The sequence below is a fragment of the Ornithorhynchus anatinus genome, chromosome 11 (genome assembly GCF_004115215.2).
Source record: "Ornithorhynchus anatinus isolate Pmale09 chromosome 11, mOrnAna1.pri.v4, whole genome shotgun sequence".
Taxonomy (NCBI): domain Eukaryota; kingdom Metazoa; phylum Chordata; class Mammalia; order Monotremata; family Ornithorhynchidae; genus Ornithorhynchus; species Ornithorhynchus anatinus.
Window position 1 is genome coordinate 10,972,398 of NC_041738.1, and position 27,779 is coordinate 11,000,176.

General features: G+C 49.7%; 1 protein-coding gene and 1 long non-coding RNA gene across 5 annotated transcripts in view; one reads left to right on the forward strand and one right to left on the reverse strand.

Moving 5' to 3' along the window:
* Nucleotides 1–27,779, forward strand: part of ETS1 (ETS proto-oncogene 1, transcription factor) — a 162,424-nt gene that overhangs the window by 113,557 nt on the left and 21,088 nt on the right. For all 4 annotated transcript variants that reach the window (XM_029075408.2, XM_029075405.2, XM_029075407.2 and 1 more), the window contains 4 exons: nt 17,427–17,546; nt 18,643–18,843; nt 22,099–22,176; nt 24,329–24,580. In XM_029075408.2, the coding sequence (XP_028931241.1) occupies nt 17,427–17,546; nt 18,643–18,843; nt 22,099–22,176; nt 24,329–24,580 (651 nt within the window). The remainder of the gene's footprint in view (nt 1–17,426; nt 17,547–18,642; nt 18,844–22,098; nt 22,177–24,328; nt 24,581–27,779) is intronic.
* LOC114815084 lies at nt 2,166–20,462 on the reverse strand. Its single transcript, XR_003762865.1, has 4 exons — nt 20,310–20,462; nt 7,471–7,543; nt 6,654–6,815; nt 2,166–2,751 (listed from the first exon to the last, which is right to left on the reverse strand). It is a non-coding gene; the product is annotated as an uncharacterized LOC114815084 (long non-coding RNA).

Below are 27,779 nucleotides of genomic sequence, written 5' to 3' on the forward strand. Positions count from 1 at the left end.
AAATGGGGATGAAGACTGTGAGCCCCACATGGGACAACCTGATTCCCCTGTGTCTACCCCAGTGCTTAGAACAGTGCTCTGCACATAGTAAGCGCTTAACAAATGCCAACATTATTATTAACACTTTGAGGGCCACCTTTGTTTCCGGGGTGAATTGTTTCTTAGAAGCTTTGGAAATGGCTATCTCCCCCACTCCTCTCTGCCTCCATACTCACCTTCCCAGGACTCCCCCACAGCCTCTTAACGGGGGATAGCTGGGTGGCACTCCCATCTGCATTAATTGAATGTTTACCTGTTCTCAGCGGGGGAGAGGAGACAGTAAAATCTTCTTGGAGATCACATGTCTAAAGAATTCATGGTGCCTCATTCTCGTTTCTCTCACCTATCCTTGCTTCTCCCCTCCTATAGCCCACCTCACACTTCTGAAACACCAACATATTCACTGAGCCTCATTCTCATCTCTCTTGCCCTTGAACTCCTGCTCATGCCCTCCTGCCTAGAACTCTCTTCCCCTTCACGTCCAACAGGCAACCGCTTCATCAACAAATCCCTTGTGAAAGCCCATGTTCTCCAGGAGGTTTTCCCTGATTAAGCTCTATCTCCTCACCCCATTTCTCCCTCCACTGCTATTTCAACACTTCTGTGCCACATAAGCACCCGAGTCCCTCAAAGTTCTGTTACTTCCTCCTTTTTGTGATTTATTTTCATGTCAGTCTCCCTCGCTAGACTATAAATTCTTGAGGGCAAGGATTATGTCTACCAATTCTAGCACTTAGCACAATGCTGTGTACAGAGTAGGTGCATAATTGACTCAGGACTGGCTGTTTGGTGCACAGAAAGTGGGTGGGCAGAACCTTCCTTGGGGGTGCATGATGGGAAGGGGAGGTTGGATGGAGACTGGGTTTGTCGATATAAGGGGCTTGAGATGTTTGAGGAGATTTTCCTGAGTACGTTCAGGGCTATGGGCGCCTGCCTCCCTGCGTTTTATTTATTTATGAAAAGGGAAATACATCTACATAATAAAGACGCCCAGACGGGGAAGAATGTCCACTTTGTTTGTCTTTCGGCCGATCAGAGGAGTATGGAGTTTCAGCTTCCTCGGCTGGCCCCAAAGTCCAGCTTTCATCTCCATCGAGGCTTTTTATTTTCCACTGGAAAAAAGGGACCCATTGGGTAGGAAAAACCCCCCAAGTATTTATGTAAAATCGAGAGGTACATCAGAGGAGAGGGAAACTTTTCTCTTTTATAAGCTGTGTCAGTGTCTGAGCAGAGAGATCCCTCTTCCCTCTGTCCTGAGACCCTTCCTTTCCATGGCTCACCATTCCTCAGGCTGTCAGCTTCAGCCTGAGGCACAGGGTCGTGATTGGCCTGGGCTATAGTATGCGCTACCCGCCAACTCCTCAACCTCCGTGTTCGCTTCCTGCGTGGGAGGGAGATGTGGCCTGGAGGAAGCTGTTCACAAGTGAAGTAAAGCCTCACCTCAGGGCGAAGCTGAAATGACTGGGGGGGGGGGGGGCCTGACTCCCCATACTCCATCCGCCTCTACCTGGCACAACCATCCCACCCTGAGGATCCCACTTGGCCTGACTCTACCCCCTACTTGTTACCAGCTGAGCCTAATACCCAGGCTGGGCCCAGGACTATCAGAAAGTTCTGTCCTGAGACTGTCAGTTAGTCAGTCAATCATATTTATTGAGCACTTGCTATATTAAGCTCTTGGGAGAGCATGATATCACAATATAACAGACACATTCTCTACCCATAGGTGAGGAGACAGCTGGGGGCAGGATGTTAGCTGTCTAGTGAGTCCCGAAAGGGTGTCGCCCAGGTCAGGGAGCGAGGGAAAAAACTCTCCCCGACATACTGTGTACTCCCACACACCCTAAATCCTCCATTCCTCTGCAATATTAATTATAAGAACTCTGTTATTTGTTAAGCTCTTTCTCTGTGCCAAGCATTGCATTAAGCGTTAGGGTTGATACAAAATAGTCAGGTTGGACACAGTCCTTTATCCCATATGGAGTTCATGCTGTTAAGAGGCAGGGAAAACAAATGTCTAATCCCCTTTTTTACAGATGTAGAAAGCAAAGCCCAGAGAAATTAAGTCATTTACCCAAGGTCACAAACCAGGCTAGTGGCAGAAGAGGGATTAGAACACCCCTTCTCTGACTTCCAGCCCTTTGCGCTTTCCACAAGACCACACTGCTTCTCAGGATCACTGCATTTTGGGGAGCAGTCAGGGATAATCCCTGTCCCAAGTTTAATGCCTCTTGAAGAAGAAATGTTAAAGGGTAAATGAGGACCTCAAATGTTCTGCAGCCCCTCTCTCGCTCTCACCCTGCTAAGATTTAGATGTTGGGAGAGAGTAAATGGGCCAATCTAATCTACCAACATCCTACGAGGCAGAGTAGCCTAATGAGATCTTCCAAGCCTAAAGCTCCCTTAGGCTAGGAGTCACAATAGCCAGTTGCAGCAATAAGCACCCTAGAGTTGGTTGGGACCTCCCCTTCTAGATTGTAACCTTGTGGGCAAGGAATGTGTCTGTTTATTGTAATATTGACCTCTTTCAAGCATTTAGTACAGTGCTGTACACACAATAAGCACTCAATAAATATGACTGACTGCCTGACTGCCTGAAGCCATGTCATCCCGGGCAGAGCAAAACCTAAAGCATCTTCCCTCCTGAAAGACTTCTGGGAGAATTAGACGTCTGTCTCCTCTTGGCGTTGCTGCTTCAGGGTGGTAGGTCACCTAGATAGAAGATATTTGTCAGTCAGTCAATGAATCATATTTGTTGAGTGCTTACTTTGTGCAGAGCACCATAATAAGCACTTGAAATTCCGAGGGATGGTGAGCAACAACTGTGTCTGACCAGTGGTGAGGGCCTGATTGGCAAAGCTGGGGCGGCTTTATCAATGAGACGTAGGGGGTTCAGAAGGGAAAGGATTGAACTCTTCCACTATGTTTGGGTCATCATCTTTTTAAGGATCCCCTGAGGACTGTACTCCTAGTAGTAGTGATAGCAATAAGAGGAGTAGGAGTATGACTAGCACTAGAAGTAGGAGTAGCAGTAGGAGTAAGAGAAGGAGTCGCAGTATAATAATAATGATGGTATTTGTTAAGCACTTACTGGGTGCCAAGAACTGTTCTAAGCACTGAGGTAGAAACAAGGTAATCAGGTTGTCCCACATGGTGCTCACAGACTTAATCCCCATTTTACAGATGAGGTAACTGAAACACTGAAAGTTGTTACTTGCTCAAAGTCACATAGCTGATAAGTGGAGGAGCCAGGATTAGAACCCACGACCTCTGACTCCCAAACCTGTGCTCTTTCCACTAAGCCAGTCTGCTTCTCCAGTAATAGTAGGAGTAGGAGTAGCAATAATAGAAACTGGTATTTGTTAAGTGCTTACTTTGTGCCAACCACTCTACTAAGGACTGGGTTAGACACAACCTAGTCAGGTTGGACACAGTCCCTGCCCACATGGGGCTTGCAGTTTTAGTCTCCATTTTACAGCTGAAGTAACTGAGGCCCAGGGAACTTAGGTGATCTGCCCAAGGTCACACAGCAGAAAAGTGGCAGATCCAGGATTAGAATGCATATCCCTCTGACTCCCAAGCCCAGGCCCTTTCTACTAGATCAAAATGCTTTTAGTAGTAGTGGGAGTAGCGCAGATAGTAGTGGAAGTAGTACGATGAGGAGGAGGAGTAAGAAGAGTACTAGGAGAAGGAGTAGGAGTATGAGCAGCAATAGTAGGAGAAGTAGTACTAGTGGTACGAATTGCATTAGTAGTAAGAGGGTCTCATTACTCTTAACCAGTAGTAATCTCATTGCTCTTAACGTTGAGAAGCAGCGTGGCGCAGTGGAAAGAGCACGGGCTTTGGAGTCAGGGCTCATGAGTTCGAATCCCAGCTCTGCCACTTGTCAGCTGTGTGACTGTGGGCAAGTCACTTAACTTCTCTGTGCCTCAGTTCCCTCATCTGTAAAATGGGGATTAAGACTGTGAGCCCCACGTGGGACAACCTGATTCCCCTGTGTCTACCCCAGCGCTTAGAACAGTGCTCTGCACATAGTAAGCGCTTAAAAAATACCAACATTATTATGTTGTGCACTTTATAATACCCTTGACTGACTGAATGATGGTTTATCCCTTACCAAGTGAGACTGCCTGGTTTAAAGAGAAGAGGCATCTTAGACTTTGGCTCCATCTCAAACCCATAATAATTGAAGCACCCTAGCTACAAGAATTCAAATAACATGGGTCATATTTCCTTGAAATTGCACCTCAGAGCAACGAGAGCTGATTGTATTTGGGTTTTTATCTGTAGGTGACATCTTTCTTCTGCTCAAGGCTTAGCCTACATAGCTGTCGGCAGAACTTTTCAGACTGAAAAAGGGTGCAGGTTAGGGGAGGGCGGGACGCTGCGGGTGCTCGGCATTTGCTGCTGAAAGTACTGGAGGAGGGAGGCAGCAAGTGACAAGAAAACCATTTCAGATGATGGGTGGCGGGTGGAAGGAGACGTTCTCTCCGGCAGGGCAGACGGCCTGGATCGGCTAGGAAAGAGGGGCGTCTGAGGGGCTTGAGATGTCAACTGGGTGTCGGGGAGGCCTTGATTCCCTCCCCCTGCTGACCTTGGAGCTGCCAAACTGCCCACCCCTCTCCACACCCATGAAGGGGCTGCAGGATACGTCCCTGTTGTCAGCAGGGAGGTCGGCGGGAAGCCGATGAGGTTTCCAGGGTGATGGAACAGGAGAGCTCAAGACTCAAAGCTCCCTGAGGGCAGGCTTGTGTCCCTCCTTTCATTCATTCAATCAATCATATTTATCAAGCGCCTACTCTGTGCAGAGTACTGTATTAAGTGCTTGGGAGAGTACAATATAACACTAAATATATACATTCTTTGCCCACAATCAGCATCTGCCAATTGGGAGATGAATACCATCGATCTATCTATAGATCGAATGAGACAGACCTAGAAGTCATACGAAAAGCTTCCAGCAGTTCAGATCCACTTTGACATGAAATTGGGTGGTGCTTTATCAGCCTTAAAGGCATTGTGAAGAACACTTGGGAGAGTGCACAAGGAATGAGGAATGAGTTGGGGATCATAAATGCTGGAGGACAGAAGAGGCTACCTTGGGAAGCAGGGTGAACACATCAGAATGAAACTCCTATATAACAGTAATAATAACAATAATGGAATAGTGGTGTTTGAGTATTCAATCACTGAGTTCCCAGATAAAAATAGTCAAATATTATCAATGTGGTAATTGGTAAGTGCTCACTCTTTGCCAAGCTCATTTCTAAGTGCTGGGGTAGATATAACAGCATCAGATCAGTCACAGTCCCTGTCCCACATGGAACTCTCAGTTTAGTGGGTGAAGGAGAACAGGCATTTAATCTCCATTTTACAGATGAGGAAACTGGGGCACAGATAAATGAAATGACAAGACCAAGGTCATTCAGTAGGCTAGTGAAGGAGCTGGGTTTTGAACCCAGGTTTCCTGACTCAGTCCTGTTCTCTGCTAAGCCTCAAAATTATGTATATATAAATAAAAAAACATGTATATTTACCCTAAAGGCAGAACATATGAAGCTACAGATCCCCAGCCATCTTGAGTGGTTTAGGTTTTCACCAATCTGGAGGCAGGGACCTGGATTAGTTGACCCTTCCAGATCTAGGTTTTTTTAATTTTATTTTTATAGTATTTGTTAAGCACTAACTGTGTGCCAGGCACTATACTATGCTCTGGGTTAAAAACAAGTTAATCAGGTTAAACACAGTTCATGACATACATGGGGCTCACAGTCTTCATCCCCATTTTATAGATGAGGTAATGGAGGCATGAAGAATTTAAATGAGTAGCCCAAGGTCACACAGCAGACAAGTGGTGGATCTGGGATTAATTAATAATAATAATGATTGTGGTATTTGTTAAGCACTTAGTATGTCCTAGACACTGAGGTAGATACAAGATAATCAGGTCCCACAAGGGCCTCAGTGTCTTAGTAGGAGGGAGAACAGATATTAAATCTCCATTATGCAGATGAGGGAACTGAGGCCCAGAGAATTGAATTGACTTGCCCAAAGTCACACAGCAGACAATTGGTGGAGCTAGGATTAGAACCCAGGTCCATCTGACTCACGGGTCCATGCTCTATCCATTAGGCCATGCTATTTCTCTAACCCAGCTCCTTTTGACTCCCAAGCCTGAGAGGGTTCAATGCAGGAGGCAAGAGGATGGTCTCATTCCTGGGATCTCTGGAGGAGGCCCAGTGGAATAGTGTGGAAGGGTCAGTCCTATACCTGGAACTGATTCCAGCTGGGCACCTCAGGTCTGAGGGGGAGGGAGCAGAAAAGAAATGGGTCTGACCATTCGAAGAAACTCTGGCCATCTGGGTGACTGGCAGACTGGAGAAGCCTGCAGACGAGAGCAGAGTTGGCAGGCTAGGCCCTCGAGGGGCGAACTCTGCTGCTCCCTCAGCCTGCGGGGCTCATTGGAGCCATGTGTGAGGCTGATGAGTCACAGAGCATGCCGGGCTCCAGGGCTAGAAACATGTCCAAACCTCCTTACAGGGGAGGGGGATGTAGATGGGGTGGGGGCCAGGACGGAGAGAGACTGAGGTCACTTCCTACAGATGTTCACGCACCCGGCCCTGGTTCGAGGCTGCTCGACAAGGAACAGATGCTCAGTCCCCGGGACACCGGGGCCTGCCCACAGCCGGCTCCGCTCAAGGCCCCCGCCTCCGGTCCACAGTTTCCATTGTGCCAAGGGCCATGGCTCAGAGATGGCGCCCATGCCCAGAGGTGCTCTGGAAGGGAAAGTGAAGAAGATGATGGTAGCAGCTCTGTAGCAAAGGAGGAGGGCGTCTCCCTCAGGGACATGCTTTTGGTCCTGCAGATTTCCCTCAGAGGTTCTGTATGACATCACTGCCTCACAGGGCAAGAGCTGGGCTAAGGGTTGCCTTCCCTGGCCTGTTTCTCCAGCCCAGCCATCATGTGGGGTGGGGGGAGGGTGGGAAACTGAGGGGCAGAAGGTTCACCCAGATTTTAAAAATAAATCTTTGTGGTATTTGTTAAGCACTTACTGTATGCCTGGCACTGTACTAAGCACTGGGGTAGATACAAGCTTATCGGTTGCAGACATGGGGTTCAAAGTCTTATTCCAGCACCAAACACTAGCACTACAATAAACTCCTCCATGTAGGCTCCTAAACTCCTTGAGGGCAGGGATCATGTCTACCAGCTCTACTATACTGTAATGTTGTAAGCACTTAGTGCAGTGCTCCGTACAGAGTAAGTGCTCAATAAATACCTTTGATTGATTGATTGACTCTGAAGTCTTCTTGACTGGATCAACGGTGGCCTACGGCTTCCATTGTCATCGCTATTCATCTAGTACCTACCTAGTGTGGAGCACTGTATTAATCCTTTGGGAGAATATACCAAAAGCAAGACATCCATTACCTGCCCTCGGGAAGCCTCCAATCCAGGGGAGCCTTGTAAAGATTAAAGATGAAATGCACCATGTAATGTGAACCTGTAAGGGTGAAACAGTGTGGGTCAAGTCATCGAGCATCCAGTGTGAGTACTGAATGCTAAGGGCTGATGGGATTTGAGATGCTTAGAATGAACTGGGGAAGACATCCTGGAGTTATGTATGCTGCCTTTTTGCCCTGCCTGAAAATTCCCTGAAGGAAACAAGCATTCAGTCATGGGGCTCCCCTGAGCTGTGTCCCTTGGGTCCCTCCCCTGCAGGGGCACTAAGCACTTAGGGGCACTGCTGCCCTGCTTCAGGCCTCTGCTAATTTCCCATTGGCTAAGCTCAGGAAGAGCGGCCCACCCTTTGATGGCCTGGCCCTGGACATTGACCCAAGAGGCAGCAGATCCCAGCTGGTTCCCGTGTAGCTTGAGAAGGGAGAGGCCACCAATGCTGGTCCCAATCACCTACCGACGGTGGTGTAACCAAGAAACACTGGCTAATGACTGGCAAGGGTGAGAGGAAGATCAGCCAATCAGATCCCAGAAATGCCATTCCTCCCACCTTCTAGTTTGAGGTGATAATTAGGAGGTGTCCTTCTATAGGGCAGCAGAGTCACAAATGAAAAGTTGCCCAAGTGACCGATGGGAAGCTTAGCAGAGCACAATCCAAGGAGAAAGAGACTTTAGTCTGTAAGCGCATTATGGGCAGGAATGTGTGTGCAATTCTGTTGAATTGTACTCTCCCAAGCGCCTAGTACAGTGCTATGCACTTACCAAGCCCTCTACAAGTACCAGTGGTTGATTGATTAACTAATTTGTCCCTTTGCCCCTGTTCAGTGGCAGGTCTGGTTTGGTGTGGAGTTAAGGCTTCACATACGCACAGTTCATTCAGTCTGGTATTTATTAAATGTTGGGTTGAGCACTGGGGTAGATACACAATAATCAGATGAGACACAGCCCCCGTCCCTCACGGAGCTCACAATCCAAGGGGGAGGTAGAAGAGGTGTCATTCCCATTTAACAGATGAGCAAACTCAGACCCAGAGAGGTTAAAAGACTTGACCAAGGCCACCCAGCAGGCCAGTGCCAGACCTGGGATTAAGTACCTGGGTCTCCCATCTCTCAGTTCCAGGTTCTATCCACCTGGCCACATTTCCTTCATGTCCAACCTTTGAGTAGTTTGACCTCCTCGTGGCAGGAAGTTAGGAGTTAATGCCATGGTGCAGCCAATTTTCTACCCAATGCCAAGAGGCCAGAGCTGGAGTCGGTTTACAGACAAGTTCCTTATTCCAAATTCTCCTTCTTTACCAGAGACTCTCCCCATTATTTCTCTTTCTTCCACTCCCCAATAGGGATAGCCACAGTTGAGGACCCATTAATCATGACATCAGTCAATTTATGACCCTGAAGTACTGTTCTAAGCAAGCACTTGGGGAAGTATAACAGAAGCAGGTCCCTGACCTCAAGGATCTTATGCTGGGAGCTATTAATGTTTCCATGGATGCAAAAAATGGGAAGGGAGAGTGGATGAGGATGGATTTTCTATACTCTAAGTTCCCTGGGGGCAGGGAATGTGTCAACCAACTCTATTGGTTTATACTCTCCCGAGCATTTATTACAGTGGTCTGCCCACGGTATGTACCATTAATATGTACCATTGATTGATTTTTCTCTTCCCTCCACATCGTGGCTGGCCAAAACCTCTCTTGTCTGGCTCCAAGCAGTGGGCACACCCTCTCCAAGGCAAAGCATCTTGTCCACTCTCCAGATCTTCCAGGCAGTGCTCTGTCTCTCCTGATAGGGTTTCTGGGGTGTACCCATGGAAGGGGACCATGAGAAATTATCCCCATTTCCTGCCTCTGCCTCTGGCCGGGGGTAGATTCTTTGGGAAGGTCCATCCCATGAATCCCAAAGCCAGGGGGGAGAGAGCCTGGGGAAACCGGGGAAGGCTTGGATGGCGGGAGTAGACGAAGAGGAATGGCGGCAAGAGACTGGCTCGGGCAGGTGAGAGCAGGAGAAGGGCTAGTGGGTCAGTGGGGACCTGAGCAAGGGGACTGTTTGCACTCACATCCATCCAACAGCCTCCTGGAATGCTGCCATTCTTCTACTCAGAGCATCAAACATGGATATTTTTATGTAGTCATTAAATGATGTATTCAGCTCTTTGATCCTGTTATGTTGGTATTTGTTAAGCTCTTACTATGTGCAGAGCACTGTTCTAAGCGCTGGGGTAAACACAGGGGAATCAGGTTGTCCCACGTGGGGCTCACAGTCTTAATCCCCATTTTACAGATGAGGGAACTGAGGCACAGAGAAGTTAAGTGACTTGCCCACAGTCACACAGCTGACAAGTGGCCGAGCTGGGATTCGAACTCATGACCTCTGACTCCAAAGCCCGGGCTCTTTCCACTGTGCCACGCTGCTTCTCACTAGTGCACTAGTGTGCACTATGTGCACTAGTACCAGTGGTGATCTGGTCTGATCCCTACTCATGCTGTCTTGGTGAACAATTTTGGGCCTGTCTACCTCTCCTATCAGATTGGAAGCTCCTCAAGGGCAGGGAATGAGCATCTTGTTTCTGTTGGGCTTCTCCTGGGTGCTTAGTACAGTGCTCTGCAGGCAGTAGGCAATTCATACATTCCTCTAGTCTATTAATTGAGTGTACCTGGCCAGGAACTGGGATATCCTACACTGTTTGTTTTTTGTTTTAATGGTATTTGTTAGCACTTACTATGTTCCAGGCACTTTACTAAGTAATAGGGAAGATTTAAGATGATCGGGTTGGACACAGTCCCTGTTCATTCAATCATATTTTCATTCAGTCATATTTATTGAGTGCTTACTATACTCCACTACACTCTATAGTGCAGTGTACTACACTGTACTACAAAGCACTCACCATCTTAATCCCCATTTTACAGATGAGATAATTGAGGCACAGAGAAGATAAGTGATATGCCCAAGGTCACACAGCAGACAAGTAGCCTAGCAGCAGCATGACCTAGTAGAGCACGGGCCTGGGAGTCAGAAGGATCTGGGTTCTAATTCCATCTTCCACCACTTGTCTGCTGCGTGACCTTGCGCAAATTAGTTCACTTCTCTGGTCCTCAGCTCATCCGTAAAATGGGGATTAAGACTGTCAACCCCATCTGGGACATGGTTCTGTGCCCAACCTGATTAGCTCATTTCTATCCCAGAGTTTAGTACAGTGCCTGGCACATAGTCAGCACTTAACAAGCACCATTTAAAAAAAAAGTGTCAGAACTGGAATGAGAACTCAGGTTCTCTGACTCCCAGGCCATGACTCTTTCCACTAGGCCATGTTGCTTCAAAGGGGATAGTTCTTCTAGAGGTGGATGGAGTTTCATAGGCCAGTGGCCTTCATCTAAACATCTTGTCCCTTTAGCAAGTAGGTGGCTGGAGACTTTTGATATGGGGTTCACTCCCAGTAGGACTTCTAACAGGTAAAGAGCAAGACTGATTTCCCTATCTCATCTGCCCTGCTCTGGAGGGAAAAAGCTGATAGTGGCCCCCCATCTCCCTACCTGGAAGAAGGAAAGGCGACTGGAAAGAGGCTCCTTGTTTGACAATGGACCTTGCCAGATCGGTGAATAATTCAGCTCCTTCTGGAGATGGGAAGGGGAAAGTCATTCACTCACTTAATAATAATAATAATAATAATAATGGTACTTCAATCGCTTGTATTGAGCACTTACGGTGTGCAAAGCACTACTTGCTAAATTCTTACTATGAGCCAACCACTATTCTAAGTGCTGGGGTAGATAAGTTAATCAGGTTAGACACAGTCCCTGTCCCACATGGGGCTTGCACTCTTAATCTCCATTTTGCAGATGAGGTGAAGTGAGGCCCAGAGAAGTGAAGTGACTTGCCCAAGGTCACATAGCAGATTTAAGGAGGAGTTGGGATTAAAACACAGGTGATTCTGACTGCCGGGTCCATGCTGTAGGCGTGAATAGGATTTATTGAGCACTTACTGTGGGCAGAACACTATACTAAGTGCTTAGGAGAATACTGTAGAAGAATACAGCAGATTTGATCGACACATTCCTGGCCCACGAATGAGCTTTCCTCAACTGTCATATGGGAATAAGATGCCGGCTCTCTGTCCCTTTTCAACTGTGAGCCCTCTGTGAGATGGGTTTTGGGTCCGATCTGATTGTCTATATCTGCTTCAGTGCTTATCCCAATGCTTGATACACAGAAAGCCCTCCGTAAATGATCAGTCAATTAATAATCGATTAGACTGTAAGCCCGTCAATGGGCAGGAATTGTCTCTATCTGTTACTGAATTGTACGTTCCAAGCTCTTAGTACAGTGCTCTGCACATAGTAAGCACTCAATAAATACTATTAAATAAATAAATAATACTTACTGAGCACTTACTGCTCTGCACTGTATTAAGCGCTTGGGAGAGTACAGCATACTATTATACCCTCCCTGTCCACAAGGAGATGACAGTCTAGATCGCCCTTATTATGACTGTATGTCTCCCTTGAAACTAAAATAGAGTGAAAACACTGTTGCTACATTTCCCACGCATCGTTCTGCCTCACACTTACCACTCAGAAAGTAGAGTTCAGCCCTGGGGCTGCGGTGGGTATGTATCTTATGCACGCTAGGAAACAGAGTGGCTTAGTAGGAAAAGCACAGGCCTGGGAGTCAGATATCGTGCATTCTAATCCTGGCTCTGCTGTGTGTTTGCTGTGTGACCTTGGGCAAGTCACTTCATTTCTTCTGTGCTTCAGTTCCCTCATCTGTAAAGTGGGGATTAAGACTGTAAACCCTATGTGGAACAGGGACTGTCCTCCACTGGATTATCTTATATCTACCTCAGTGCTTAGAACAGAGCTTGGCACATAGCAATTAACAAATTCCACAATTATTATTATTTTTCCCATTTTACAGATAAAGAGACTGAGGACCAGAGGAGCAAAATGACTTATCCCAAGTTACACAGAAGCCCTGGAGAGAGCCAGGGACCCTGCTCCTGCAGTGATGCTCTGAGTGAATTAGGGAAATATCCCTTCCTCTTCAGGAGAATAGCAGAAACCACCAGATGCAGTAGCAGGGTCCAGGGGCTGAAACAAATTTAGGTGTTGGGAAAGGAGGAAGGTGCAGAAGGGACTCCAACCCTAAGGCCTGGTCCTTGGCTATCTCAGGTCTGGCCGTGCTCTTGGAACGAACCATCTGCTTTCCCCTTGAATAGTTCCTCCACAGCCCAACCTGTCAATCGTTTTCATCTGTCTTCTCCATTTGATTATAAGCCTGTAGAGGACAGGGACCATGTCTTTTTGCTCTCCCAAGGGCTTAGTCCAGGGCTCTGAACTCATCTGTCTTTTGATACATCAGAGAAGCAGCATGGCCTAGTGAATAGATCATGAGCCTAGTAGTCAGAAGGACCTGAGTTCTAATTCTGGCTCCACCATTATCCTTGGGCAAGTCGCTTAACTTCTCTGGGCATCAGTTACCTTATTTGTAAAATGGGGATTAAGCCCATGAGATCCATGTGGAATATGGACTATGGCCAACCTGATTAGCTCATATCTACCCCAGTGCTTAGTACATGATGTGGCACACAGTAAGTGCTTCACATATACCATTAAAAAACTGATCTGTTGGTAAGTCTAGGAAGGGTGGCAAAATGGTCCCAAATTGGTATAACAATAATAATAATAATATTTGTCAAAGGCCTACTATATGTCAAGCATTGTACTAAGTTCTGGGGCAGATAAAAGATCATCAGGTGAGATTCAGTCAGTATCCCTCATGGGACTCTTTTGATCCCACCTTCTGGACAGAGAAGCTGAACATGGTTCCCTCAGAACAGGAAGTGGTGGGATTAATGAGATCTAATAGGGATGAGGTGGAAGATCCTTGAAGAAAGGCAAGAGTAGTAGTAGTCATGGTCTTTACTGTGTACACACTGTGCTTAATGCTTGGGAAAGGCCATTGATATGTTCCTTGACCACAAAGAGCTTCCATTTCAATAAGGGAGATAGACTTCAATATATTAACCAATAGGGTAGTCAAAATAAGTAACTGATGGGGCACTTGATACTAATGATGATAATGGCATTTGTTAATTCAGTCAATCACATATATTGATCACTTACTATGTGCAGACCACTGTACTAAGCTCTTGGGAGTGTACAAGACAACAAAATTCTCAGTCACGTTCCCTGCCTATAAGGAGCTTTCAGACTAGAGGAGGAGACAATGCTTACTATGTGTCAAGCTCTGATCTAGCATTGAGGTAGATACAAGTTGATGAAGTCACACAGTCCCTGCCCCACATGGGGCTCAGAGTTAAAGTGTGAGGGAGAACAGACTTCTTTAGACGGAAGCTCCTTGTGGGCAGGAAATGTCTACCAAATCTGTTATAGTGTAGTCAGTCAGTCAGTGGTATTTATTGAGCACTTACTGTGTAGAACACTGTACTAAGTGCATGGGAGAGTATGCTATAATAATAAACAGGCACATTGTACTCTTCCCAGCATTTAGTACAGTGCTTTGCACACTGAAAGGGCTCAATAAATATGGCATTTATTGAACCAGTATTGAATCCCCATTTTAAATATGAGGAAACTGAGGCACAGAGAAGCTAAGTGACTTGCTTAAGGTCACCTAGCAGACAATTGGCAAAGCCAGGATTAGAACTCAGGCCCTCTGGCTCTCTGGCATGTGATTTTTCCTTTAGGCCATGCTGCTTCGAATGGTAGAGGGTAGAGTCTGACCCCCATGGGCCGGAGGGCTGGGATCGAGGGCGTGGGGGTTGACGTCACTGAACGTCACTGAACGTCCAGGGCCAGGTGTGCTAAGCAGGCCCGATCAGCTGAGATGTCTCTGTCCTCCACTGAGGGGGATTCGCCACATCCAAAGCAGGGCAGATCTGGGCCCAGCTGGAATCTGGCAGTCTGGAGTGATGAACAGGAGTCTGGGACAGTCTGTGATGACAGCAAGCGTGGCCTGGCCCGGATCCTCCCAGCTGAGACTGGAGACCCCAGACCTGTAGGCTGGAAGCGAGGACTTGGTGGAGGAGTCAACTTAGTCACACCTAAGTGTTTAGAGAGCATTTCCACAGTGTGGGGAGCTCGGTTCCCCTAGGCCTTTCCCCACTCCCCAAGCCTTGGTCTCCCCTTCCAGCTGGAGGGCTCTCTAATAATAATGATGATGGTATTTGTTAAGGACTTATTATGTGCCAAACAATGTTCTAAGAACTGGGTAGAACTGGGGTAGATACAAACTAATCAAGTCCCTATCCCACATGGGGCTCACAGTCTTAATTCCCATTTTAATAATAATGTTGGTATTTGTTAAGCGCTTACTATGTGCCAAGCACTGTCCTAAGCACTGGGGGAGACACAGGGGAATCAGGTTGTCCCACGTGGGGCTCACAGTCTTAATCCCCATTTTACAGATGAGGGAACTGAGGCACAGAGAAGTTAAGTGACTTGCCCACAGTCACACAGCCGACAAGTGGCAGAGCTGGGATTCAAACTCATGAGCCCTGACTCCAAAGCCCGTGCTCTTTCCACTGAGCCACGCTGCTTCCCTCATTTTCCAAATGAGGTAACTGAGGCAGAGAGAAAATAAGTGAATCGCCCCAGGTCACACAGCAAACAAGCGGCAGAGGGATTAGAACCCCGGTCCTTCTGACATGCAGGGCCGTGCTCTATCTACTAGACCATGCTGATTCTCTCCCTCAGAGAGCTGGCTCTCCTCTAGACTGTGAGCTCTTTGTGGGAAGGGACTGTGTCTGTTTGTTCTTGTGTTGTATTTTCCCAAGTGCTTAGTGAAGTGCTTTGCGCACAGTAAGCGCTCAATAGGTACGAATGAATGAATAAATGAATGAATCTCTTCCAAGCCCCCAGAGCCAGGAGAAATCCTCCTGGCAGCTCTGCGGCCACCCCCTCCCCCTCTCCCAGTGCTCCGGGCTCTCCTCTCCCCACCCCCCTTCCCCGGCTCAGCCTCTTGGCCTGCGTTGTGTTTTCCACATGTGCTGGCCAGTCCAACTTCCGCCTGCAGTAAAAGCCATATCAGCGAATCGTAAATCTGAAGGAGAACCTGAGCCGGCCTGGTGGGTGAGGGGAGGGACCCTTAACTGGTTCAGTGCTGGATCATAAACCCTTCCCACGCAGGCTAAAGGGTGCTGCCCTCTCTTGCGTTTTCCCCCGAGGGTTTAAGTTTCTGAGCTAGCCTTCCAGGCCGCCTGGTCTCTGGGGACCAAGTGTGCATGTTCCAGTGACTCACTGGATTTCTCCATTGTTTGATGGGCTGGGCAATCTGTGACTCCCCACCTCCCGCCACCCCCCGCCCCCTTCTCCTCCCCTCTTCCCCACCTCCCCCTCTTACAATCTGGGATTTTCCAGATTTCGGTCAGCCTTCCTGGCTGGCCCGCCGATTTTCCCCCTGGATCTTCAGGTCTGTCCTGAGGTGACCCGACTTGCCTTGTGCCAGTTTCTCTGGCAGGGACAAGGGCTCCACATCCTGGCCTACACTGGAGGCCTGGCTGGTCTGTGACTGCAGCGGGCCCTCTTTTCCAGGGCACCAGAAATGCCCACCAGAGTCACTGCCAGCTCAGAGTTGTCCCAGGTGGTAGAGGCTGGATTTTCTAGCACTCTCCTTAACCCAATGCCTCCAGTCTCTGGGAATTTATTTTCATTTTCAAGCATCCAACATAGCTTCTTGCCATTGCTCCCTTAGCTAACCCTTCAGCATGGTTCCGTGCCCATAGTGGAGGGAATTGGGCCATCTAACAGGTGCCTTCCTTCTCTGGCCACAGAAAATAATTTTTCTTGATGCCCAAAATCTGCCCATCGGCCTTCATCTCTGTCGTGCCAGCCTCTTCATTGCCCTCCCCCTGACTCTCCCCAGAGTTCTCCAACTCAATCAGTCAACCGTCCCTGCTGAAGCTTAGTAGGAAACAGTGTCCATGGAGTTTGGGGTTGTGGTAGACCCTACTTTCCTGGATTTCCAGGTGCTGGGTCACAGGTTAGACCACTGGTGCCTGGATGCCACTATACTAGCATGGATCGGGAAACAGAACAGCGTAGTGAATAGAGCACAGGCCTGGGACTCAGAAGGTCATGGGTTCTAATCCCGGCTCTGCCACTAGATTGCTTTGTGGCCTAGGGCAAGTCACTTCACTTCTCCGGGCCTCAGTTACCTCATCTGTAAAATGGGGATTAAGACTGTGAGCCCCTTGCGGGACAGGGACTCTGTCCAACCTGACTGGCTTGTACCCACCCCAGGACTTAGTACAGTACCTGGCACATAGTAAGAGCTTGGCAAATACCACAATAATTATTATTATCAGTGCTTGAGGCTTGGAAGAAATCAGTCCACGGAAACAGTATAGATTAACTGAGCTTCGGGTCTTTTTTCGAGAACCCTCCATTGGGTATTTCCGGGATTTCATATCTGGGGAGAACATCAAAGGATTTAGGTTGCAGCCCTGGCCCTAGTGAACACGAGAGCCAGAGAAATCAATCAATCTTATTTACTGAGCACTTACTGGGTGCAGAGTACTAAGCGCTTGGGAGAGTACAGTGCAATAGAGTTGATGGGCACATTACCTGCCCACCACGAGCCTACAAGGTTGGAGAGATTCATGGATGAGTGGTCTGTGCTTGGTCCCCAGAGGGAAAGCCAAGGATGAAGAGAGGGGAGATCAGGATTGCTAGAAACTCAAGCTTAGTGAAGCAGGAATGCCTAGCGGGCAGAGCAAGGACCTGGGAGTCAGATTGTAGAACCTTGTAGATTCCCCAATGCTTGGCACATAGTAAGTGCTTAACCAATGCCATTATAATTGTTATTATTATTCCGTGTTCTCATTAACTGCTCTCTTCTCCCCCTCTCTCCACAAACACCCTCAGGACCCTGGCTGTGGTCATTTACATTCTCTTGCTCTTTCTCTTTCAGATATGGAATGTGCGGATGTTCCCCTGTTGACCCCCAGCAGTAAAGAGATGATGTCTCAGGCATTGAAAGCCACTTTCAGTGGGTTCAGCAAGGAGCAGCAGCGGCTGGGGATCCCCAAAGGTACAGAGCGGCCCTCTGGATTGGAAGTTTCTTGAGGGCAGTGATTGTGTCTGCCAATTCTGCTGTATTGTACTCTTCCAAGCACTTAATATGGTGCTCTACACACTGTAGCATTCAGTAAATACCTTTGGGGTGTTGGGGATGGGAGCTAAGAGGACAGGGGACAACTTTGTCAGTGTCTGGAAATGCAGCAGCCACATGCCCCCTCCCGCAAGGCCGCTCAAGATGGGCTGGACTCCCTTCCATGGGGAGGGGACCCAGGGATGGACTTCTGCTCCAGGGGAGAGTCGAGCTGGTTCACCCCAGCCCGCGGGACCGTGAGAAAAAACACAAAGATGGTGCTAGATTGAGCTCTGAGTGAGGGCGGGCCAGACACAGAGCAGGCAAGAGCAGGGGTCTGGTGGTCTCGGAAGACGCAACAAGCCTTGCTCTCTTCCAACTCAGGGAGCCAGCCTGGCCTTTACCTGACTCCAGCCTCGTCCCCCCATGCCAACCCTCCTTCGCCCCCTTGCCAGGTCCCAAGGCAGAGAAAAAGGTGGCAATCTGACCCTCAACCCCGGGCCGAAGGACATCAGATCAGTCCACTAGTCTCCCCATTGTCCCTTCGCAGGAGTCCAGGAGAGGGGGATTGGCTTCCCTGGACCTTCACTATGCAACTGGGCTGAGTGTCAGAATGAGAAACCTGGGAATTCCTGAGGGAAAGGAGGGACTCAGTTCTGATGGTACTGGAGGCCACACTGCCTATGATCCCAGACTGGAAAATAAGCACCAGTTTGCTGCCCCGGGGCCTTGGGGAAACGAGGTCTGATGGTAAATCGGTGTCCTTGGCCTCTCTTTGTCGGGCTCTTTTTATTGTTTTTTTCTGAGTTTTCCCTGAGCCAAGTGAACCAGGGATGGAGGGGGGACAAGGGTGGTCCTGGGAAAGGTGGGTGGAATAGGTGACAACATTGTGGGTGGCTTGTTGGTGATGCTCGAAACCAGTAAGCAAGCCCATGCTGCCGCGGCTCTACCCGCACCCCGGGTCTGAGCAGCAGGGCAGCCTCCCGTGGACCCTTGGGGAGCTCACACGGGGGTCCTGTCTCCCCCCGCGACGCAGATCCCCGGCAGTGGACGGAGACTCATGTGCGGGACTGGGTGATGTGGGCCGTGAGTGAGTTCAGCCTCAAGGGCGTGGATTTCCAGAAGTTCTGCATGAATGGCGCTGCCCTGTGTGCCCTGGGCAAGGACCGTTTCCTGGAGTTGGCCCCGGACTTCGTGGGTGACATCCTGTGGGAACATCTGGAGATCCTGCAGAAAGGTATGGGGCCACAGTGGGGGGCCACAGACGGGGCTGAAACTAGAGCAGTTGCGGCTCTCGATTAAGAGAACAAGGTTGGGCATTCTACCCCGTCTCCACTGGGGACCCTGTTGGGTCATTTAACTAGTCATCGCCTCAGTTTCCTCATCTGGTAAATGGGGATTAAATACTGTTCTCCTTCCCCCTTGGACTGTGACACCCTTTTGGGACAGGGACTGAGTCTCCTCTGATGTATCAAATCTTTCTTCGTACTTGACAGTGCTTGGCCCGCAATGCGGTACATAACCAGTACCAAAGTTATTATTATTATTATTTGAAACAGCTCCAGTGAGGGCAGAGCAGGGGCGCATGCCAGGGCCTCCAGAAGGTCTAATGGGCTCAGTTTCCCCACTTGCCAATGCCCGTGGGGAGCGCTGGTAATTGGGGAGAGATGGCATTACACCTGGCATGACTAAGCTGCCTCAATAAAAATAACAAGTGTGTTGGTTAGACGCTTCCTCTGTGCCAAAGTGCTTTGCTGAGTGCTGGGGGAGATTCAGATTATCAGATCAAACAGAAAATCTGACCCACATGGACCTCCAAGATTTTTAAGAGAGAAGGAGAACAGCTGTCTTATCTCCATTTAACAGTTGCTGAAGTTGAGATTCAGAGAGGTAAATTGACTTGGCCAAGGTCTCACAGCCGCTCAGTGACCAAACTGCATTTTGAAGCCAGATCTCCTGATTCCTGGTCCCACACTCTTTCCACTGGGCCTTATGGCATCTTCTCCCCTCTTCCTTTCTTGTGAAGGGGCGGGAGAAGGATCCTACCTGAGTCACCATGCTACTCAGCGTGGTACTCAGTGAATTCATGGCCCTGACAGCCATCGGTGAACCCTGGCAGGTTCCCTCTCCCTCCCTGGGGTTTCTGCTCAGTCGGCCCCCATGCCCCGACAGGGCTGAGAAAGAGGAGATGGGCTTGAATCAAAGCAGGAGAGATCAAGATTAGATGCGTGATAGAAATTCCTGTCTGCCTGAGCGATAAAACATTAGAGGGGAAAAGGTGCCCCGTTGTCCAGATGCTTAGGCCTTGGGCCCTAGCAGAGATAGGAACCAACCGGGGTGATGCTCTGAGTCCTGGATTCTCAGATGCTCTAGGTGGAAGGAGTCCGAGGGAGGCAGAAGGACCGGTGGAAGGATATGAGTGCTTCACCTCAGGAGATCTGGCCTGCCCCTCACTCCTTCTCCTCTCCTCACCCCCAGCACCCCCAGCACCCCCAGCACCCCCAGGCACCTCCCCCTCCCCACCATCGGGTGACCAGAGGCTATGTGTGTCTGGCTGCCCTCCGGGTACAGGAGCAGTCCTGATCCAGTCCCATCTGGAGCAGGCGGGGGTGGGTCGCTCAGGGACACGGTGTCGTAACCTGGGGAGGGGAGGCCCACCGCCCCAAACGACCCCTTCCCACCTTTTCGGCTGGAGTGACTCACCCACCGCAGGCCCTGCTGAATGTAAACACAGCAGCAGGCGGCTACCTCGGCCCCGGGTGTAGCTGCTCTTAGTTTTCCAAGTTTCTTCTCAAAATAAACCCCGGTTCCCAGCAGTCAGCAGTGCCCTCCAGCTGACCGTAAGCCTAGAAGAGCGGTGCCCTCTCCAACCTGGCCCCGCCAGCTCCCTGCGGTCACCCTCCCTGGCCCTGCCCACCTCTGGGGGAGGGGGAAACGCTGGGGAAGAGGGGAGGGTGGCTTTGCTTGGGGAGCAGGGGCTGGGCGTGAGTCGGGGGCCACTCCGTATAAGAACTTCCTTTGTTTCAGAATATTTTTCCATTCTGCAGTGCCCAGGAGAGGACCTCAAATTAGATTCGTCCAAGCCTACGAGTGTTATCTTTAGTTCTTTCCTTTAGCCCCTGCAAAAATAAACGCTGGGAAGCAATCAGTAAGCGCTTAGGGAATAGCCACTCGTTCATTACTGAGGATTGGCAGGCTGCTATGCGAGCTTTCCTGAAAACCTGGACGGATGCATGCACACACACACACATACATACACGCATACACACACACACGCATGCGTGCACATACCCACATGCACCCCCACACACACTCACACACGCACCGAAAATAAAAATAGGCAAATGAATGTGGAGAGTAGGAGGAGTGGCCATCTGGGAAACTGACTCGAGGGGTTGGGCAGCCAACGCGGATTGGATTTTGTCCACTGGAATAGGATCCAAAAGGGTCCTCTGTTCTCCACTTAATAAGAGGATCTGCTATTGGCTGATCTTGCCTCTCCTTAGGCCTAATCCCTCCCCGAGAGGAGGTGTTGCTCAAGGCTCCATCACAGCTGCAGGGCACCCTGTGGACAGTGGAGTAACAGAGTGTTCCCGTGGGTGGGCTTTCTGGCAGACCTGCAAGCCAGACGCTCAGTGACTCCCCAGCTCTATCTGGGGGGAGCCATAGTGGTCCCTTGGGGAATCAGGCTAAGGAAATCAGCAGTGTCAAGGGCATGCCTGTGTCGTTCAGAGCCCTGACATACTAAACCACCTTATCTGGCCTCCTCCTCCTTCCCAGAATGTGACTCTTGCTTTCTGGCAAGTCCTGACTGGACCACTCAGTCTCCCTCCCCAACGGCTCCTGCCACTGACTTCCATGTCTCAGACGTGGTGCTTGTGTCCACAGAGACCCATGAGGGGATCGGAGCAGTACTGGAATGAAAGGCAAATTCTGGGGTCTTCTTAGAGATTAACTCCCTAGGTTTAGGGCAAGCTCAGTCTTCCCAAATGGCAACAGTGGTGTCATTATATAGGGCTGCTTGCCCCAAGAAAAATACAGGACATCACACGTGTCCAGCTCCAGTATTCTCATGCGTTCCCCGGACCATCTTCTAAGCCTTCCCGAAGCCAATTTATCTCAGTCCGGGCCACGGGGCTCCTTGGAGATAAGCAAGGGTAGTTAAGAGGAGGCCTCCAGGGTAGAGCAGGTCACTGCACTGTGGGACACAGAGCTCCATGTCCCCCATTAACATCCCCCCACAGTACTGTGTGGGAGACCACTGGCTCGCCCGTAGGCCGTCAAGATTGAGTTCCCAACTTCCGAACTTCCCAAATGAGGTCTCGCCCTCCCAAGCTGGTGTTCCTGCCATGGAGCCACAGACTAACCTCAGGAAAAGAAGTCTGGGACCTCACAAGAGGGGTTAGCCTAAGCCTTGTCTTGAAGATGCCTTTGGACCCGTTGGGCATTTATGTTATCTCTGACACTGCCTTCCCTCCTTTGTCCCCTACAGAGGACGTGAAGCCATACCAAGTCAACGGAGTCAACCCTGCATATTCAGAATCACGCTATACCTCTGATTATTTCATTAGTAAGTCTTGCTTCTCCTCCTCCTCCTCTGCTCCCTCCTTCCTCCTCCTCTTCCTCCTTTGCCCTCTTCTCTTCCTCCTCCCTGCCTCCTCCACCTTCCTCCTCCTCCTCCAGTGGGGAGAGAATTGCTTGTGGTTTCCTTTGGGGGAAACTTCCTTTAGAGTTTTCTCCACCATAGATATAGGAGCCCCAGTAAGGCTCATTTTGAGTTTTGTGAGTATTTCCAATCGCCTTATAGTGCTACCCAAGGCCCTCCGAGATTTTACTTCTGAGGGAACCTGAAGGTCAGAGAGGTGAAGTAGTTGGCTAATGGTCACCCAGGAATTATCAGCAGAGACCTTAGAACTCACAGCCTCGGAGTTTCTGTTCTCCTTTTATCTCTGGAAACCACATTGCTTTCACGGCACGGGTGTATGTGTGTGTGTGTGTGTGTGTGTGTGAGTGAGTGTGTGTGTGTGTGTTATGGGTAGGGGTGTAGGGTGGGGAAGAAGGTAAGGGTGGGGTGGGTGGGGATCTTATTTTTGCTGCTGTCCTTTGCCTCCTGTGGATCTGGCCCTGATCCTAAAGGAATGGAACCGGGGATGGCCATGTTAGGGTGTGTGAACTGTTAGGGGTGATCATCAGTGCCTGGCAGAGGGGACACAAACAACTTTCCCTTGGACATGTGATTTACTCAGTCTGATTTTACCCTTTGTAAATATTTTTATGCCTCTCAACTCTGTTAGAATGGAAATTCTTTGTGGGCAGGAATGAGTCTTCTGCTTTTTTTGTGCCATCCCAAGTGCTTAGTACAATTCATTGCACTTAGTAGGTGCTCAATAAATACTATGAGTACTTCTACCATTATTACTACTAGTACTACTACTACTACTAGCAATCAGTTACTACTATTATTATTGCTACTACTGCCACTACTTTGACTGCTGATCTTGTTACTTCTGCTAATGATGATGATGATGGTACTTGTTAAATGCTTACTATGTCCCATGCACCATCCTAAATGTTGGGGTGGATACACGCAAATTTAGTTGGACACAATCCCTGACCCATGTGGGGTGCCCAGTCTTAATCCCCATTTTACAGATGAGGTAACTGAGGTACAGAGAAGTGAAGTGACTCGGCCAAGGTCACACAGTAAACAAGTGGTGATATAAGGATTAGAACTCATGATCTTCTGACTCTCAGGCTCATGCTCTATCCACTTTGCCACCTGGCACATAGTAAGCACTTAACAAATACCACAATTATTATTGATATTATGGGAAGCAGCATGATGTAGTGGCTAGAGCACGGGCCTGGGAGTCAGGTGGTCATGGGTTCTGATTCCAGCTCCATCACTTGTCTGCTGTGTGACCCTGGGCAAGTCACTTCACTTCTCTGTGCCTCAGATATCTCATCTTTAAAATGGGAATTAAGACTGGGAGCCCAGTGTGGGACAGGGACTGTGTCCAACCTGATTTGCTAATTTTCTTCCCAGGGTTTAGTACAGTGCCTGGCATGTAGAAAGTACTTAACCAATGCCATAAATATAATAGTTGTTATTACTATTATTCCAGCTACTATAACTCTTACTGCTGCTGCCACTACTACTGCTACTATTCATCATATGTTGATGATGATGGCATTTGTTAAGCACTGACTAGGTGCCTAGGACTGTACTGAGCACTAGAGCTGAGCACTAGAGTAGACACAAGATAATACGGAGAGACACAGTCCCTATCCCACATGGGACTCCCAGTCTAAGGAGTCTTATCCCAGGCTAATCTGGCTCAGGTTTGGTGGCCTTGCATTCATTAATTCAAGCATATTTATCGAGCACTTACTGTATGCAGAGCACTGTACTGAGTGCTTGGGAGAGTACAATATAACAGTGAACAGACATATTCCCTGCCCACAGAGAGCTTACTGTCTAGTCTTACTGTCTGTTGCAAATTGTACATTCCAAGGGCTTAGTATAGTGCTCTACACGTAGTAAGCACTCAATAAATACTATTGAATGAATGAATGAATGAATGAATGAATGAATGGAGTGAGTGAATGAGTCGGGCCAGGTGATGTTCCAGGTGCTGGGTCCATGGCAGGGAGAACCAGCTAGTAGGGGGGGGACAAGTGGCTCGCCTCATTTCTCTCCACCCCTCACTTTCCGCCCACAGGCTATGGGATCGAGCACGCCCAATGCGTGCCTCCGTCGGAGTTCTCTGAGCCCAGCTTCATCACGGAGTCCTATCAGACATTGCATCCCATCAGCTCGGAGGAGCTCCTCTCCCTCAAGTATGAGAGCGACTACCCATCGCCCGTTATCCTGCGCGAGCCCCTCCAGGCGGACAACTTGCAGACCGACTACTTCACCATCAAGCAGGAAGTTGTCACACCAGACAACATGTGTATGGGGAGGACGAGTCGTGGTAAGCAGAGCTCCTCCTGCAACCCCCACTTGCTTTTCTGGCCTCTTTGGTGGCGTCTCTGTCTGTGTCCCTGCTTCCTTTCCACCCGCCACGCTTACCCTGTCTGTGTCTCCTGGTGGCCTTCACTGAAGTTGGGGATGGTAAAGAGGGTTGCACATTGGACTTGCAAACCCCGGCCAGTTGCTGTCTCCCACCAGGTGTGAGACTGGCTTCTGGGCCTTCCCAGAGTCTGGGGGATGCCTCCAAACTGGCCCAGGATGGCATCCCCCTCCTAACCTCATCCTGGTAGGAGAATGCTGGAAAATGGCTATGGGTTGAGGCGGAAGGGCCCCCAAGCAGCCCGGACCCCTGACTCACATCTCAGCTCTGGGGTGAGGGACCTGCTGCCCCGCTCCCGACCGACTTCCAGAGGACCAGGACAAGGCCTCACTGCTGGCTTCTGAGAAGGACTAGCCTGGCTGGTGTTGGACTGGTCATTTGGGTTCATTGTCTAACAGCGTGTGCGTGGCCCTTAGACAGGCAGGTCCCTGCTCAGAACGCTTAACCTCCCTATTGGCCCTGCCCACCCCACTCTTCTGCAGCACCAGATTGGCATTCTCAACGCTGTCCATGAGCAGGACAGTCCCCCTGCAGCCCTCAGCGGGTGTGAGACCGCGTGTCCATGAAACATGCCGCTTCCCAAACATGGCTACTCAGGGCACCAAGGCGGGCTGGTTCGGCTCCAACAATGCCCCATGACAGCGTGAGGGTAGGTTCCAGGCCACCTGGGGTGATAAGATTCGGGCCAAGGGGAGGTGACAGGAAAAAGGATGTGGGTGATCGTGGTCATGAACCTGGTGCACATAGGCTGGTGCCCTCCCTGTCGTCCAGTGACCCCTGATAGGAGTTACTGGTCTGGGGAGGTCAGTGTGGCTCAGCGGAGGTGCCCATTGAAAGGGGTGGGCGAGTCTCCTTCTGGGGTCTCACAGCAGCAATCTGAGCTGTACTTTCACCCTCTGCAGTCCCAGGCTTCCGATACCTTCAGGCAGACGTGGAGTTTCTTCCCGGGATCTCCTTAAAAACAAAGCAGCTAACAACCCCGCCCGAAATCTATGGGGGTCCCCCACGATCTGTGTCTTTCTTGTTGGCGAGGTTGCTCCCTGGGCTGGAAAGAGCAGGGCAGTAGGAAAGTACCCTAAAGGACTCAGACCCTCTCACGGTCTGAGCTTGTTTGTGTGACAGGCGGTCGCGCGGGATGGGTGGGGTCCCTCTCTACCTTCCCCTTTTTGCCTTTTATTTTTGGGTGTGTATGTGTGTGTGTGTGTGTGTGTGTGTGTGTGTGTCCGTTTGTTTGTGTTTGTGTGTGTGTGTGTGGTGGGGGGTGGGGAGCAGGGGTTGTGTATCCCCGCCCGCAGGAGGACCAGGGTATTGCTTTTCCTCAAATGAGTCAGAGCCTTAGAAAGGCTTGGTACCTTAGGGGGTCTCTAAATCCCCTCCCCGCTCTGCTAGAGCAGACAGCTTTATTGGATGTGGGAGGCAGGTCCGGCCCACCCACCCAGAGGCTTTGGCGGCATCTGCTTTGCTCTCCCACCACCTCACTGCCTCCATCTGTCTCTATGTGCCCATTCCAGCTCCACTCTTTTTTGCCCATTGTGGAGGCTCTGGGAAAACCGAGGGACCATACTCTCTTCCTCCATGCAGGGCCCAGCTCTGGCCCGGATCGTCAGGCCCCAGAAACCTTGGGTGTGGGAGGACATAGGCCGTCAGCTTCTGTTTCTAGGTGGGGGTGGGGGTGGAGTGGGAAGCTGCAGACGACCCAGAGCATCTTGCCACACCAGGGCTATTAGAAAGACCTAGCCTGATTTGCGCTCCCTGCTCCTTGGCCTCTCTGGACTCATCTCAGGGAGGCCTTCCTTCTGGGCCCTCTCAGTATGGCTCGGCTTGGGGCCTTAGCCGGGGCTTCCTGGAAGTACTGGACTCTAGTCTCATTATCCAGTCAGCTTTCCCCAGATCAGGTCCAAGTGTGGAGCGGCATAGGGCATTCACCTTGGGGTTTTCCACGTGAAATAATGGCATTTATCAAGCGCTTCTTGTGTGCCAGGCCCTGTGCTTGGCTCTCAGTGGAAAATGTCAAGTGTCTGAATTCCTGAATTCTCTTTCTGTGATTGTTGACGTTTTCACCTTCCAAGTGAGAGGAATTTTCCCTCACACAACCAGTGGCAGTCTTCTGGAGTCCTGAGTGGGTTCCCGATACTGGTTACCGCATTGTTTTCCATTCTGCTGCAGTCTTGAGAGCCAGACTGGTAGTGAGGGGGATCCATTTTGTTCTTGCTCCTCTTCTGGGGATCTCCTAGGAGCTTGTGTTACCCTGGCATGGGTATTCCTCCCTTAATCAAAATTCCTATTGGAAGTTGGCCCCAGGTGCAGAGAACTGGTAGATTCTAAGACTGAGGAACATCTAGCTCTACTGCCTTCAAATTGCCCCTCTGTCTTAAGATGGATGGATGGATGGATTGACAGAAGATGGCTGGATGAGAGGAATGGATTGACAGTAGTAGACAAGTAATGATGTTTATTACTATGAATTGCGCGGTGTGGTTCTCTGAATCAGCCCCTTTGGAAGCACAGAATAGAGACGTGACACGTTTCCTGGTCAGAAGGAGTTTCCACAGATAGAGGGACAAGAGTGGATAGCCTGAAAGGTGGAAGGACCGAAGGATGGAAGGATGGATAGATGGATGGTTGGATGGATAGATGGATGGATGGATGGATGGATGGATGGATGGATGGATGGGCGAAATGAAAGATGGATGGAGTGAAGAATGAGTGGATGGACAAGGAAGAACAGACTAACTGTAGTATGAATACCCCCCTGCCACATATGCACACTTTTAAATGCTCCCACACTTTTCCTACTCCCATCTGTCACCTTTCTTATTTCAGTCACAGACTATCTCATCTGCCTCAACTCAAGTTGCTTTGAGAGCCTTTCAGGCAAGGACATGGCCACGATTAGGCTATGTGTGCCAGCTTCTCGAACATTTCTCCCGCCCCACCCCTCCCCACCCCAACCCCGCCACCCCCCTTGAGATTCAGGGTCGGTGTCTGGGCTGTGGGCAGTTTGGCCCATGGAAATTTCTCTTGTGATGTTGTGCAATCCCAGCAGCTGTTTTTAACCCAGTTTGGGAAATGAATGAACTTGGGTGATCCTGTGGTCAGG